At 39.5% G+C, this 16,739-nt stretch overlaps 2 protein-coding genes across 2 annotated transcripts; one reads left to right on the forward strand and one right to left on the reverse strand.

Moving 5' to 3' along the window:
• Window positions 1-821: 821 nt before the first annotated feature.
• ppp1caa (protein phosphatase 1, catalytic subunit, alpha isozyme a) lies at window positions 822-12,078 on the reverse strand. Its single transcript, XM_031318906.2, has 8 exons — window positions 11,811-12,078; window positions 11,379-11,494; window positions 3,655-3,786; window positions 3,171-3,401; window positions 2,972-3,076; window positions 2,645-2,868; window positions 2,127-2,261; window positions 822-1,756 (listed from the first exon to the last, which is right to left on the reverse strand). The coding sequence occupies exons 2-8, from the start codon at window positions 11,431-11,433 to the stop codon at window positions 1,643-1,645; spliced, it is 996 nt and encodes a 331-aa protein (XP_031174766.1). The 5' UTR covers window positions 11,434-11,494; window positions 11,811-12,078; the 3' UTR covers window positions 822-1,642.
• A 2,003-nt stretch (window positions 12,079-14,081) lies between these two features.
• cldni (claudin i) lies at window positions 14,082-16,670 on the forward strand. The gene is made up of 3 exons (XM_031318826.2): window positions 14,082-14,257; window positions 15,399-15,531; window positions 16,034-16,670. The coding sequence occupies exons 2-3, from the start codon at window positions 15,400-15,402 to the stop codon at window positions 16,538-16,540; spliced, it is 639 nt and encodes a 212-aa protein (XP_031174686.1). The 5' UTR covers window positions 14,082-14,257; window position 15,399; the 3' UTR covers window positions 16,541-16,670.
• The last annotated feature ends 69 nt before the right edge of the window (window positions 16,671-16,739 follow it).

Here is a 16,739-nt window from a genome sequence, read left to right on the forward strand (position 1 = left end):
TGTCTATTACTTAGTTTCATCCAAACACCGCTGTTTAGTGCTCCAGTTGTAGCTTCAATGCAACCCTCATTCAGTGTGGGTTTAGATTAAAATAAGCCCACTCTTTGTTTTTATGACGGACTCAACTGAAGTGGTCTTAAACAGAGCACTTCAAACTGGAAAGGTCAGAGCAATGATTCACCATCTAATCCCCCTTTGATAGTTTTGCCTTTGATCACAGAATATGGAAAACCTTTAAGCCACTTCCTCCTCAGTACAGCAGGCGTCTAGAGTATACTCTGTTCAAGTTCACTACAGATTAAATGCCAGATAAATAGTGGGGTCTACCTGTGGAACATGAACAGCACATGGTGATATTGTATTATGTGTGAGAAATTCTGGAGTGTTGTGAGGCATTGAGCAACACAAGCTCAGTGACAGAGCCATTCACTTGTTGCCCCTGTAAATCTTCCTGCTAAGTTCATTAACTACTTGTACTTCATATTCAACCAACAATCATTTGAAAAAAAATACATTTTGCATTGAAGAGTTAGTCTGAGACCAGCTTTGGGCGGTCCTCTCCTAAAGTCACTGATCATCATCTTTTGCTAAATCACACTGAAGCAACGTGTGAAATGCCACTTAGTTTTAACGAAGTATAAACTGGCCCAAAATTACACTTTCCAGCATTTACATTTTGGTGAGTCTAATTCATAAGACATCTCTTTAAGCTGCTGTATGGTCAATTCCACACTCAAAAGACAAGCGTAGCCACTATGCATGGCAAAGGTTGCTGACGAACATGACAAAGCAATGGCAAACACAAAGTGATCAGCATGATGGAATGATTCAAATAAATGGTTATTTTTATTCATCTTCAACTTTTAGTGAGCTAAAAACAAGAAAAAAAAGGAAATGAACTCATGTCAGTTTCATGTATCTAAAAAAAGAAAGAAATTGAAGCGAAACTATTTCACATCCATGACTGTGTTCTCAAATCATTGGTTTTCGAAAGGGAAGAGAAAAAAAAATGATCTCATTGTGAATCCATTTCATTCAAAGATTCACCTGCACATATATCCACCTGTGCGCCCAGTGTGTGTGGTATGTGCCGTTAGCATTTGACCGTGGAACTTGATCCCATCCGCCCATCCCCCCACCCCCTACCCATCCATCACACAGACCTCTAAAACACGATGTACAAAAGCTTGTGTTTAGCATTAAACAGTGCAGGGCCTTAACATAAACAGCTAAGGCTTCTCTTTCTCTCTCCCCCTTCCCTTCCTCCCCTGCATCCAGGTTTGACATTACATCACAGATGAGCAAGAACCCATATTTACAACAGGAAAACAGAACAGAGGGTACAGGAGGAAGAAAAATAAACATACATACAGAATACAGCAATTTCCTCTGTATCATTCTCACTTTCTTTACACACTCTCACACATAAAAAAGAGCACGCCAACAGCCAAACAAACAGTTAAAAATTGTTTTAGAGAGGAAAAAAAACATGATTGATCCCCAGACACTTGTCTGCTTTGTCGCCGTATGGTGACAAGAGAAAAACAAGTCTGGGGAGGTAGAGGGGGAAAAAAAGTTTAAAAAAAAAAAGTGTTGGGCAGAGAGGAAGGTGGCAGGTTGTGGGAGTGGGATCCAGCGGCTGTTATTTCTTGGCCTTGGGGGCCTTGGCTGAATTTCGCGGCGGGGTGACCGGTCTCCCAGATCCCATTCCTCCTGTGCCATAAGGATACAATTTCTTATCTGCTGGCTTCAGAATCTGCGAGAGAGACAAAGAAATTCTCATTTAGTTTGATAGGCGTACAAACTAACCTCTGTAATGATTGACAGTAGAAAGCAATCTGACTTTTAGTATTTATCTTTAATTATAGGTACACTTGAAGTAGAAAAAAAAACACAAAGGAAAAATACATTCCATTCACTAGAATTCATTAATGATCCATACTGTATAATTTTGGTTCGATACTGGTATACAAAATACATAGAAATAGAATAGAAAGTCTTTAGTGTCATTGTACAGCAAAATCAGGAGTGCTACTCCTGAACAGCGCAATAAAAAGACATAGCAGATATACAATTTTTTTTCATTACAAAAGTAGAAGTACAAACAAAGGCTCCGTTTTACACACCTGAAAGGAGCACATGAGTGTCTCATCCACACTCATCATGGCACCGGCGTTGTCAAACTCTCCACAGTAGTTGGGAGCAGAGAATAAGGTGACAAGTTGCCTCTTTGCAAAGAACTCATAACCGTCTTCTACCACCTGGGGACAGAAATGAGATGGTCAACACCACAGGCAATAAAACTGAAGCCGGTGACTCGCTTGTTGGTACCGTTTAGTCCAGTTGGTTGAGTGAAGTAACACAGGGTCAGATTTTCAACTAAACAGGAGTACAGGAGCACTAAATGTTACTATACTTCTTGTCTACATGGATGGTTGATGGATGAAGAATATTACGTATTGGTATATTTAAACTAATCACCTACTTTTCTTGTTAATTTATAGTGAAATGAAGCTAAAAAAATAGTTACTAAAAAAAATAATTACAAAAAAAGTACACCACTTTCAGAAAAACTTACAGAAGACAAATGCACATCCCACAGCTTTAGTTGGCAGGGGCACAAGGCCTCCTGGCTACACATTACCTGATGCGCCCTGCATATTAGGTCCATGTCGTGTTTATGCAAAAATTTGGCAACCACATCTGCCCCGAATGTGAAGGAGACACCACGGTCGTTTTCACCCCAGCCCAGCACATCTTTGTCTGGATCAGCCCACAGCAGGTCACACAACAAACCCTGGTCAGGTACGTCTGTGGGTCGCATTACTCTGCGGATCTGCTCCATAGACTGAAGATCAGGAGAGAGGCCTGGAGAAAAATCAAACGCCCATCTTAGTCTGGTTTTTATTATCCAATGTGTATCAATGTGTATCACCTTATCCTCATAACATCTTTTATTAACAACACCTACCTCCATGACAGCAGAAGATTTTCTCATCTACAATGGCAGCCACAGGTAAACAGTTGAAGCAGTCTGTGAAGGTCTTCCACAGCTTAATGTTATACCGTCGCTTACCTACCAACAAAAAAAGGTCAGATGAGACCTTAGTGCAACATTCAAGAGAGCAGATTTGACATTTTTCCTATTTGCAAAAGTACTCTGCACATACACTCGTCATAAAATCCGTAGATTCGATTAATAGAGGCGCATTCATGGTTTCCACGCAGCAGGAAAAAGTTCTCTGGATATTTGATCTTGTAGGCTAGAAGCAGGCAGATCGTCTCCAGTGACTGCTTCCCTCTGTCTACATAGTCACCCAGGAACAGGTAGTTGCTTTCTGGGGGGAAGCCTCCATATTCAAACAGTCGGAGCAGATCATAGTACTGACCATGGACATCACCTGCAGAGGGCAGCAGAGGAGCGCAATAAAAACACCATACTTTCACTGCTGGGTGTAGCTGCTTATCAAACGATACAACTGGCAATTACAGATGAGCAAAATGTCTAGTTACTCATAAACAAAATCTCAGGTGATTATCTTCTCTTGCATCAGAGTCCGTCTGCAGTGTAACCTCTTTATGACTTCATGGTATTTCACACTTTGTCTTCTTGATGCATTGTTGGAACTCATTGACCACTACATTAAAACTCACCACAGATTTTGAGGGGAGCTTCTAGTTCAAGCAGGATTGGCTGGCTCAGGAAGATTTCACGGGACTTTAGGCAAAGGCCACGGATCTCACCCTCTGTCAGTTGGACATTCTTCCCCGGTCGAGAGCCCTTGACTGAAAAAGTAAAAGATAAGGGACAGGCGTTTCATAGAAGATAAGAACCTTTTGCTGAGAGCTGTAAAAAAAAAAGTCTGAACGCAGGACATAGGTTGCTGCAATGAAACGTGATCTTCAGATTTTAAGCCAGACCACCAAACTGGGAGGTAAACACCTCCCACCAGCCAAATGCTGGCAAATTCTGTTGGCAGTCTAGTCTAACAGCCACTTCAGTCAGCCATTACTTAGAGGTTTATTATACATTGTATACTAAATTTTGTAAAAAAAAAAAGAAGTTACTAACACAGAATCTACAATACAACAAGAGGAGTCTGTGCAGATTGCACAGAGATGCAGCATCTGAGAAAACCTGATCAATGGAAACTAGTCTGACGTCATCAGCCTCAAAGGCACAGCTTTCTGCTTAGGTGACAGTTCAAAACCAAGCTAGTAGAAAAACATGAAAGCCACTTCCCCCTTCTAGCTGATGTAGCTGCTGCACAGACATTGCAAACGCATAATTTGGACTCTCTTCATATGCACAGTTAAGAAACACAGAATGACATGCAATGATTCCCACAAATTGATTTATTTTTGGCAGCCCGCCACATATTGATTTTCTACTTTTTAAAGCTATAGTGCGTAGTTTTGTCACCCCCATGAGGAATTCTAAGTAATGACAAAACCACATGCTACAAGCCTTCCGTGATCACGCACAGTCCCCACCCCTCCTCCACGCAGTTGCTAGTAGCCAAGGAGGAAACGGAGGATTAAAAAAAAAAATATGGACTTTTCAGAAGAGGGAATTATCTTAACGCGAGTTTCTGCGCGCGAAAGTCACCGGATGCCACAATCTTCTGAACATAGCCATACTGAGACATACAGAGAGAGTTGTGTGGAGCTGATAGTCTTAATTAGCTTTGTAGCACCTCATATGGCAATGGCTTGAATGTAACGGACGTTCATTATCAAAAAGTTACGCACTAAAGCTTTAATATTTGAAATAGGTAAATTCTTATTTCATTGCTTGCTTGATTATTATGGAAATCACACTATCCTTGCCCCCTCCCCTCAAACCCCTCAGCAATGACCGATCTTTAAACAAAAAATAAAGTTTGAAAGAAAATTGACAGTGAAAAAGAGTGACATGAAGAAAAGAAAATCACAAGATGGGTCATTGAAAAACAAATCAGAATGTTATTAACATCATAAAATACAACTTCATAACTCTCTAATTCTGTGAGAAACACTGACACGCCATGGGCTGTAATAACACTTTATAATCAAAAATAAGGCAAAGGAAACCAGTCGTTAAAAAAAACAAAAAAAACACTGTATTATGTATATGTAATAATGAAGATTACTTTATGTTGCTGGCATCCAGCTTCTTTCACTGATGATATCTGGAGAATGCAGCATGTTTGTCAAGTCTCTCACTGTCATGGTTTTTCACACTTAACCACACACTCAATGGAGCCAAACACAAATCATGATAAAGACTTAAAAAGGAACCCGTTTATTTTCCTGACAAATTATTTATCTTAAAAAAAAAAATACACACTGTGTCATGGCTCAAGTGCTAGAAAAGGTAGGAGTGCAATGTGAATGACAGCGACAGAAAAATACCTCGAAAAAAAAAAAAGAGTAGGTAGTCTCACAGGCATCCTCAAATTCTAAAAAGTTGCACACTTGCACATTGACATGCCAACCGTAGGGCATACGTGATGCCATGCGACTATATCTCAGCAACTGTGTGTTGACAGCAGCTTTACGCAAGACTGCCCCTGATGGAGTTTGGATCTGGTTTGTTTGTATCACTGACAGATTCACCCGTTCCTAGATGGGTTGCTTGGTGCAAAAGCAGACAAACTGTACAATCCTACCAATGAGGAGTCTCCCTTCCACCCAACAAATTCTGTCACGGCCTACAGAACAGGTAATGTACGTATTCATTTTAATGCTGGGTGTGAACAGAGCTTGTGTGCGTGTAGTTGTTGTTGTTGTTGGGTGTTCACCAGTTAACAGACTACTAAATATCTCAGACAAAAGCTTTCACCTTTAACTGCCAAACAATCAAAGGGTGATAACAGAACTATCAAACTAGATTTGTACCTCCTACTATTGGCAAAACAACAAGCTCATTCAGAGGCAAAGCTACACACGTACGTCTTAAATGATAGCTGCTTGGTCAATACTGAGATCACAATTACTCATGGCAGTTCCCCATTCCATAAACAAGATATTCCAGTTGAACATTGAAAACTAAAACCAATTTCAAATTGTTAACTATTAAGCACTTAACTAGAACTTGTTTCAAATATACCCTACTTTATTACAAGAAACCAGTTTGACCCCATAAACCAAAGTTTAATACTAATGCCAAGAGAGCAGCATTCAAACAAATCAGATTCAATCTTCATGTACCACATGCCATTTCATTTCACTTGCAGGTTTCCTTTGTGTTGAAAACGCTTTCGTCTCTGATGAAAACTGTGTAGCAGAGAGCCAACAATCGCTGTGTGCACGAAAGAAACATTTGTGACTCAGACAGTTTTCCAGTGATTGGTCAAACAGTTTCCATGTGAATACTCTACTGATTTCATGTACCAGGGAAAATGCAACACAAAACACCAATAACTTGTGGTATCTAAAATTCGTGAGTTAAGTGATTACAGTTATTATACAATTATTGGCATCACATCACTTACACAAAGCAGGATTAAATTACATGTGAACAACTTGGGAATTAAAATCTCACAAATCACAGAAAAATAATTGCTGATAATTGTCAAACATTTACTTGTATACATAAGGAAACAGTGGTACAGTGTTCAAGTTTAGTGTCCAACCATCACTTGAGGAAATCACAGATGTCCTTCACTCCTTGTGTATGGTTGTTACAAGCAGAGAACCTGGCACTTAATCAAACCATCTCTTTCAGTAAAACAGATTGTTTAAATAGTGCTTGCAAAGCACTTGGAGAGGGAGGCGAGTAGACCTCAACAAATAGATCTAAAATAATGGCAGTTGAAGCAGAAAATAAAAGCAAGGCCTTAAACAGTAAATACTGCAGTGCTGCTCTTCACTTTAAACCTGGATTACAGAGGGCTAAGCCCCGACAGAGCTTACTCCAAAGTTAGCCACATAGCCAGTGGGCAACAGTGAGCTTATCGTGAGGGATACAGACAAAAGGCTTTCCACTACGCTGATCAGGGGGCAGAAAACAAAGAGCTGGACCAGCACAACAGAAAAGCCATTGGGGTGCCGAGAGTGCTGGAATCAACAGTTGGTTTGGTCCAGCACTCCTGACTCAGTGCTGGGTGTTCTGGCTGAGCTTATGTGATGTCACGCTCTCCAGACATGCATTAGCAACACACACTCCCAGAGCTAAGTGAAGCTCTAGATCTACGCAAGTAATCCAATTGAAACTGCTCATTATCCAAACACATTTAATTGGTTTGGTCTCAAAACACAGTTAGCAAGCTTGAGGGTTACCTTGTTGTGGCCATAAGAGACTGAGCTGGGGGCTATTTCACAAAACCTAGATAGCGGATTTAGCCGGGATTTTCCAGTTATCCTGGCTGAATTTAGCCATGACTCGGTTTCATGAAAGTAGTGGCACGTAAATTACAATGGAGATTTATTCAGTGCAACTAGCGTGCTCCAGACCAGACTAAAAGCAGGCTTGATTAACCTTGGTGCCTTTTCTGTTAAGTCAGCAGTCACTCCAATGCATTTGTGCCTTGTTTTTAATTAGCCTGCATTAAAATACCACAGGTTCATATTTTTATTCAGTTAACTACAGTTATTATTTGAACATTGTGGCCATTGTTGTTTTAATTATTTATGTGATAGTCGTTACATTGAGGTTCTGGTTGTTGCTCCAGAAAAGGTCGTCCCCACAATCAGGCAATGTATTGGGCCTCTTTCCTCTGCCGTCCACTTTTTTTCCCCACTTAAGAAATATTAGAAATCTGAGATCTGTAGTTTCAAATGCTGAACTTCAGATGCTTTTACATGCATTTATCTCATCTCGCATTGACTATTGTAATGCACTGTATGTCTGCTCTTGTTCGCCTTCAGTTAATCCAGAATGCTGCCGCAACATCACCTGATCTCAAGTCTCTTCACTGGCTCCCTGTTTAATATAGGATTCAGTTCAAAATTCTCACTCTCAGATACAGATTATTGCATGGTTAGGCACCTGCATATGTAGCGGAGCTACTGCAACCATATTTGTCAGCTTACTCTCTAAGGTCTACTATGTTAAATCTACTGACTGTTCCACACACCCGGCTTAAGACCCGTGGTGATCGATCTTCTGAGTCAGTAGCACTGAGACTGGAATGCTTCGCCTCCACCCTTACAGTCTGCTTTTCTGTGGGCTCAGTTAAATCAGTTAAAGACTTACCCATTTAAACAGGCTTTTGGTTGACCTGTCTGCACTTTATTTTAATTGTGTATTGTGTTTTTAATGTTATCATCTGGTATGATTTATGTAAAGCACTGTGATTTTTATCTGTGATAAGTGCTCTATAAATACATTTTACTTATTATTATGTTATTATAAAGACTGCTTTTCATATTGTTGTTCAAAGTTTGATGAATATATTATTGCAGTTGTTGATATGATTAGAAATGGTTGATAACTTTATCAATGCAAAGGTCTTTTCAATGAAGTCAGTGATAAGGACAATATATAGAGTCCTAAACATGCGTTTCTATGACAATACAACAATAGCAGATTGGTCAGAGACCAACACGTTGTTAGGTTATTTATTGTTTTTTTATGTATTCCTTAACAATAAAGATTAATGTATGTTAATCTTCCATGTGCATGTGTTTTTTATTTGGCATTTTTGGGGCATTAGGTTTCACAATTATACAATGCTCTCAAATTCAGTAACTTAAGTTATGCCATTTAAGTAACTCAACGAATGGTATAACTATGACTGTGTCACTTAAGTGGTTAGTCTATTCTAATACATTAAGTCAGTCAGCTAATTGTCTAACACACTTTTTCTCACTGTTTTATTCCAGCTGCCGTGTTCCCTTTTTTTACAAATGATATGCTTTACTTACTCGTAAGCTTCCATTAAAAGCTGTTGCTCACTGGTTGTTAAATAAGCGGAACCAGTGTTTCCTCTATGTTGATTTGACCGTGGCGGCCACCCACGTTAACATTTCTGCCCCCCACGGTATCAGAAATAGGGCTGCATTATTAGAGTGCAAGTCGGAGAATTTCGCGGACATGCGCTTCACACCGCGAGCTGGCACGCGAGTCGCATTCGGACCTGCCCCCACTGCTAAAAAAAAAAATCCTAAAGGAAACACTGAGCGGAACACCTCTTCTTCATTTCAGCATCAGTAAATCTGTGATTGACTTTGTAGTCTGTTGAAGAAAGATGTGAACGCTCAATAATTTTAATTACTTACACCTGGCTTGACCTAGTAGCACCTCCTCAACTTGGCTTGGCCAACGTGAAACACATGAAGCCAGGATGCACTGATTAGACTAGGTCAAGCCTTCTTTATCCGTTTCCTGGATTTCTGAATTCTGCTTTTGTGAAATAGCCCTCTGGTGTGGAATATAATTTATCAATCTTTTGATGCAGCACCTGCAGTGAGACAAGTATTCTTCACTAGCCTTGAACAGAGTAGACCAACACAACAGTAATATTAACTGGTGAGTGGTTATTCTCAGTAATGAAACCACAATGCCGATAAAAAGTCAAGTGAGTTACATAAGAGGATATAAATACTGCCACTATCATGCTTGTTTGTCTTCCCCTGCGTTTGGCAGACAACCTTGTCACGGCCCAAGTATAACAATCCATGTACAAAACACAGCCCTGCAGATAGACAGGGTCCACAGTCAAAGTCAAACTCCCTGGAGGCACAATGACTGCACATGTATATTTGTGAATAATCCCAATCACCTCCAACAGCTCAGTTTAGGCCGATCACGAAGGGCCTATATTTAAGAATGTACATAAACTGAGGGATAAGGACAAAAATATTAACAGTGTTAGGTCTTGGACAATTTTCTGCACCCAACTTCCAAACCCAAAATAGCTTCTGATACCATGACTTAAGGCACATTTTTTATGAATCACATTTGGTAGAGGCCACACGACCACTAAGCAACATACGTGATGTTGCTTTTGTGAAACAGTCAAACAAAGATGTCTGTATACCAAGAGTTCCATGGGGGAAACACATAAGTGTACGTGTGAAGGAGGCATAATTTCCACACAGCGCATTTGCCTCACAAGGACATCTAAAGAGGCCACAACCTTATATTTTGTGCTTTAGATGAACTGTACAGTCGGGTCTGAACAAAATGATGCTTGTATTTGATATCCTCAGGTCTCCTGTTACCCAATCGTCATGTGGATGTGAAGACAAAACAGCCCTGCTTTCCCTCACACACAAGCAACTCCAACCATAACAAATCTGTCTCTACACATTGTATACAGTTGGCATTGGAGCAAAGATTTCTGTCAGATTTGTAGAGCCAATACAGATTACCAATCACTCCATCTCTGCCTAAAAATGTCTCAAGTTTCTTTTTTGAAAAAACATTCTAACACATTTTCCACAACTTGAATCATATGCCAAAATGTTTACAGTTACAACTAAAAAAATACTTTTAAAACTATCCTAACATATGCAATAACAAATAAGTTATATTTATCAGGGAGAACTAAGATGTAAAATAAATAATGTAGGCAGTCTATATATTGCTTCAAAAACAGCAGTGGAGCAGCCAAGGAGGCCAAACAGCAGTTTCACACAGTATTAGGGTGAGCATGTGCTAATCAAAGCATCTTTGTTTCAACACCTTATTAACAAGTCACTCTGGGAAGGTTGTGGCTGCAAATTGTAATCAGATCCTCAACTGTAAAACAGAAAGGACAACAACACTGCATCCATGCAACTGAGAAGCTCTGGTGGGAAGGGGCTACAAATGGGGTAGGAAAAAACTATTACAAGACTGTTCTTACAGTAATGTTAAGCCAGTGTCCAAGAACGTAAACATCTACAAGTCAGAGTAATCCCTCACTGCCATATTGCAAATAGCCACTCTCAAATCCTCCAACTAATAACAGCAGTTATTCAGAGCAGGGCATTTCTCTTATTCTGAGCTGAAATACAAGTACCTCCTCGATGAAAAGCAAATACATTAATTAAAAACCATAATCCTAAACCAGTAACGTTAATGTTTGAGAAGGTGTAATTTAAGTAAAATGTGTGTGATGTTCCTCCTTGTTCGTGCTACTTTACTCTGTAACGTCACCTATGTCCCCTTCATTTGCAGACTACACGGTAGTACGTATGTATCGCTGATGAAAACAGAAAAGGATGGCTATGATAAAAAAGACCGATTAAATAGCGTTACTAACGTTAGCTAAACAACATGTAAAGAGCAGGGTTGGCATCCAACCATCGAGTCTGAGAGCATAGCAATCTCAAGTATGCTACTAGACCGTGCTTACCTTTAACTTCAGCCGACTTACCCGATATATACAATACACATTTCTCTACCACATACCAAGATATCGATTAAATTAAGTACATTGCTACACAGTGGGTTTGGTCCTCCTCACCTTCCAAGAGACGCTGAATTATAGAGTCGATGTTTAATTTGTCTGGCTCCGCCATTTTCTTTATTTTCTGACGTTCTCGGGTAGTCAAGACCTTGGTTTTCCGTGTTGCACCTTAGCTAGATTTCAAGAACAGAAAGAAAAAGACAGACACTGACAGTTACTCGCAATATAGCTACGTTTGAACTCACATTGGTTAGCAAACGAGGGCCTCGCACTAGCTAATCGAGCAATGTTTGCAGACTAAAACAATGAATGAGCTTATGCGAGCTTGAGCTAACCAAGCTCGCTAGGTAGCTAGCTACTAGCAAAGTAACGTAAGCGACATATGAACTAGCTAGCTAGCTAGCAGCATCAAAACTGAACGGCTAGCTAGTTAGCTATCGTTAGCTATGTGGCTAATATAACTTGTAAACACATAGAATGTCCCCGAACCTTGTCGGTTGTTCGGTTATACGCGAGTCCTCCTGGGGGTGAGTAATGTGTAAATATGTATCCCCTTGCTCAAGCTTGGCCCCTTTCCTTCGGCTTGTCCGGGTCCCTCCACTCTTCCCCCAGGAACTTTAAAAGAGGGCCGTGTCTACCGAAGTGTCTACGGTAACGTAAGAGGCTGAATCAAACCGAGCTCTTCACACGTTTCTCAGAATATGATTGGTCCATTTTTCAATTTAGAACCCGAATTGTCGCATTTGATTGGACGCATACTGGCACGTCACTTAACCGCCTCCCCCAGTTGTTTACGACAGCATGAGATGGAAGTGAGGGGTCAAAGTGTGCCACGGAGTGTTTGCAAATGGAACTGCAGTGTAAAACCATCTCATTCTATTTCTATGTCTAAACCATAAACTGTATAAAATAGGTCAAAACCTAAAAATACCATTCACCGCTTACGTCGGACCTGCCCACACCTGTACAGTAAAAGAAAATCTAACACAAAAGATCTGTAATAAACACCTTTTGGAGGCTCATAGTTTTAGGTTTTATTCAGACTCAAAATGGGTTTGCCGAATAAATTTTGAGGCCATAGATTGGATGGAACAAAGAAAGAAAAAAAAACTTATTGGTGCATCATTTTAAACACATTCCCTGTAGTTAATTAGCATCACTGAAAACTAAAATTTTGACTAAAATAACGTTCTGTGGGTTTAAAAAAAAAAGTGTAATTTAACTGAATTTGTGTTGATGGACCCCACCCAAGCGTCTGTGGGATTGATAGCTACATTTCGACAAAACAAGTACATTTCATTCTTCCTGGTCATGTTACCACATCTGTCATTAAATAAAGATTACAGAAAACAAGAACCTAATGACCAATCTTACAATTTGTTTTAATAGCATGTATGTGTAACTAGTTAAATATACTTAAGTTCAAATTTGAGGTACTTGTACTTTACTTCAGTATTTCAATGTCATGCTACTTTATACTGGAGGAAAAATATTATATTTCTACTCCACTACATTTATCTGACATCTTTAATTCTATATATATTTTTACAGATTAAGATTTTACATTCAAAACATATGAGTTTAAAAAATGTGAAGAATTTTTATAGATTAAACTACCCAACAGTATATGAAATAGTGAAAATTACCTCAACCTCCACCTTGACCAATTGGCAGTAAAACCTATTATTGTATTAAATAATAATAATAACAACAATAATACAATAATGTAATATACAGTATGATATATTTCTGCATTATAAGTATGTTTACTTTTAATACTTTTTAAATTTTATTTTGCACTTCTGTACTATTACTTAAGTAATATTTTCAATGTAGAAGTTTTACTTGTAATAGAACTTATTGAGTATTACTTTGACTTAACTAAGTAGAAGGGGTAGAAGAACTCCACTGGACACTGAACAAATTCAAAATAGATGATGTACTACAAAAGTGTAGTAAAACCACAAAATAGTAGCACAAATAGCTCCTCATTGTTAGGATTAGTCTTATGAAATTACAATTAAATTCCTCCTTGCAGAACACATTACAATTCATGTACAGCATCTACATTCTCTGTGTGCCGCTCCATCACTTAACCATCTTCCAAAATAAAATCTAAATTGGTATATTGGTATATTATGCAAACCAAAACATTGTGTGTCACTATGTCTGCATATTTCTGAATGTGTTAATAGAGGCTACACTTTTTGGTTTCACAACATTCCTTTTCATTTCCTCATATTCTTTCCTTCCCATGATCCATGAAACCCCACTTATTATCTTGCACAAAATTCCTAAAACAACTCTGTCTCGATTTCCTAAATTAGTCTCCTTACATTCGTCATCACAGTTTCGACAGAGGTAGGTGCAGGGGGGGTGATCTGGGATGTGCAGGTGGTAGCCTGGGCGGTATCTAGTTGTATGGACTGGGAGCATAGAGAGAAAAATCTGCGGTCATCTATGACTCCATTTCTTGCAACCTGTGATACAACCAAAATGAGTCACTCAGAATCATCACGGTAATCACAACAACAAAACTCTCTGTATGATTTTAGATCAACTTTGAACATGCTAAGACATGATAAAATATTTTCCCTGGAAACCCTGAGGTTTATCTACAGCGGTGAGTTAAGTGAGAACTCCTCTGAGCTCCACAGCAGGTCTAAGGTGGAAAAAGAGAGGGAAACATACATATAGGACAAGTCCAGTCTGGTTTTGAGATCCTTCCCTCCTATGTACTCCCATTCAAGCACAACCCCACCCCACACCTTACATTCCTCTACAAATACCCCACTATTTTAGAAGGTCTCTGCACAACACTTGTACATCCGAAAACAGCATCTTCAAAACAACGTGCAGGCAGGAATAAAGGAAGAATCTAAAGAAATACTAACTTTTCAATTTTCCCTTCAAGTTCAGAGGACACATATTAAAGGGTATGCATCTTTTTTTATCCACTTTTTATTCATGTGTACTGTGAGCTTTGAAAAGAGATATGATTCTGCAAAAGCTTGAAATGACAGAGGATCAAAGGATTAGGGATTAGTTGAAAACCTTTTTATAGGCGAAAAAAATAAACATATATCTAGATGGAATATAAGAATGCGTTTCATTTATTTAGATATTTCATTTAGTTTTAGCACCTGAATTTATTTTCTTTGAAGTTTAAATTTTGTTATTTTTGTTTTCATTTTTCCCCTATCAAAACATACTATCTATTTGAATAAAGCAATCAAAACTATTAAAACATTCAATCTAATATTTATAATTAATTAAAAGATGCAGTTTAAGAGGATCAAAAGTACTTTTTTAAACTGCATCACTTTTCGTGCAAAGAATTTGCATCGTTCTTCATAGTTAACCTGCCAGGTGTGAGCCCGTTTTCCTCCCACCTTCTTTACTCAAACTTTAATTTTCATCTGTATAAAATTGAATCATAAAGTGACCCCTAAACTAAATAAGATTTTCCAAGTAAAAAGATTTGAGGGAGTGGTTCAGCCAGTGCTGGGTGGAGGTCCAGGAAGCCAGGGCTTGTCGGGACACGACTGTGTTTTAAAATGTAGCCTTAGGCAACACAATCCTGTAAAGGCCTGTCAGAGAGAGTCTGAGTATGTGTTCAGCTATGTGATCACAAAAACCCCACAGATCAACATAAATGGTTCTTACATGTTGGATCAGCGAAGGAGATTTAACAACTCCTCCTCTCTACCCAAAGGAGGAAAACAGGAAGAGTTTTAACAGCACAGAACTTACGTGTCAGTACTAGAAATTTGATTTATCTTAAAGTTAATCATATGAACAATGAAACAAAAGTAAACACATTTTTTAGCATGTAAGTAGAAGAAAAGGTAGAAATCTAAGATCTTGGGAGAGCCAAATAAAAAAAAGGCCTCGTCCCTCATCAGATGGTTTGGGATGTAAAGTTGTTGAGAGAAAAACCGAATTACAAAAACAAAAACATTAAGATTAAGATTAAGTTGGAGGTAGAATAAAAAACGCAAGTAGTGAAATCATGTGAAGAGCTGTAATTATCACCCTCATGCCTCTGATTTGTCCCTTCTTCTTGTCCTTTTACAGAATGGGATCTGTTGGAGTTCAGATTGTATGTGTGGCCCTCTGCGTCTTTGGCCTGATCGGGGTCATTGTATGCTGCGCTGTCCCACTCTGGAAAGTGTCCTCCTTCACGGGATCCAACATCGTGACTGCACAGGTAATGAAAAGCTTCTGTTATGAAAGGTAATGAATGGGAAGAGATTAGGTATGACAGGTATGTAAAACCAACATTAAAAGCCCAACATACAGTGTATTCTTCTGACTTTCCTGGAAGTATATTTTTAACCCCATCACTAAAATGTACAATAAAAACACAACGCTAAAACACTGAATTGAAACCTGTTATCACTGCAATATTGATTGACAGGTCTTTTAATACAGGACAAACACAACGGAACAACTACTGTAAATCTAAGATGATGATTTCTGATACTGTTAGCTTACAAGAAAACTTTAACTTTAACTTTGATTATTGGAGTGATGAAGTGCTACATTTTCAGGTTTATTTTAAACTATAACAGTGCATCGTATTTAATGAGCTCATCATATGTTTTGTGTAAAAAAAAAAACAGAATCTGTAAAGATAAATGAGTGTGTGTGTGTGTGTGTGTGTGTGTGTGTGTGTGTGTGTGTGTGTGTGTGTGTGTGTGCGTGAGTAGAGCACACAGGAGGGCCTGTGGACAAGCTGTGTGGTGCAGAGTACCGGCCAGCAGCAATGCAAGAACTACGACTCCCTGCTGGTGTTGCCCTCTGACCTGCAGGCCGCCCGTGCCATGACCATCATCAGCTGCATGTTATCCAGCCTCAGCCTCCTCATCCTATTCTGTGGGGCCGACTTCACCACCTGCATAGAGAACGAAGATGCTAAGCCCAAGATCAGCTTGGTGGCCGGGGTGGGCATGCTGCTGGCCGGCCTCCTGGTAATCATTGCCGTCAGCTGGTCCGCTAACAGTGTTGTGACAGACTTCAACAACCCCCTGGTGCAGGCTTCCAACAAGAAGGAGCTGGGAGCGTGTATCTTTGTGGGCTGGGGGGCCGGCGTACTGCTCCTTCTGGCTGGAGGTCTGATCTGTTGCTTCAGCAGGCCCAAATCTGGCAGCTCCGGTGGAGCCGCCAAGTACTATAGCAATAGCTCTGCCCCCTCCGCCAATAAAAACTATGTGTAGTGGCTTTATGAAGGGGACTGGTGTTTGACAGAAATGAGGGGATAGGGGTTAAGTTGGTAAAAGACTGGGAAGCAACAAAGTAGATGACAACAGGGGATGTTTTAGGAAAAATGTAATAATAAAAAAAAAAGTCTCTGTAAATACTCAATTCTGTCAACTGCCTCCCAGTTTTTTCCTTTCATATTCATAGTTACGCTGG

This window comes from Sander lucioperca, chromosome 21 (genome assembly GCF_008315115.2).
Source record: "Sander lucioperca isolate FBNREF2018 chromosome 21, SLUC_FBN_1.2, whole genome shotgun sequence".
Lineage (NCBI taxonomy): Eukaryota > Metazoa > Chordata > Actinopteri > Perciformes > Percidae > Sander > Sander lucioperca.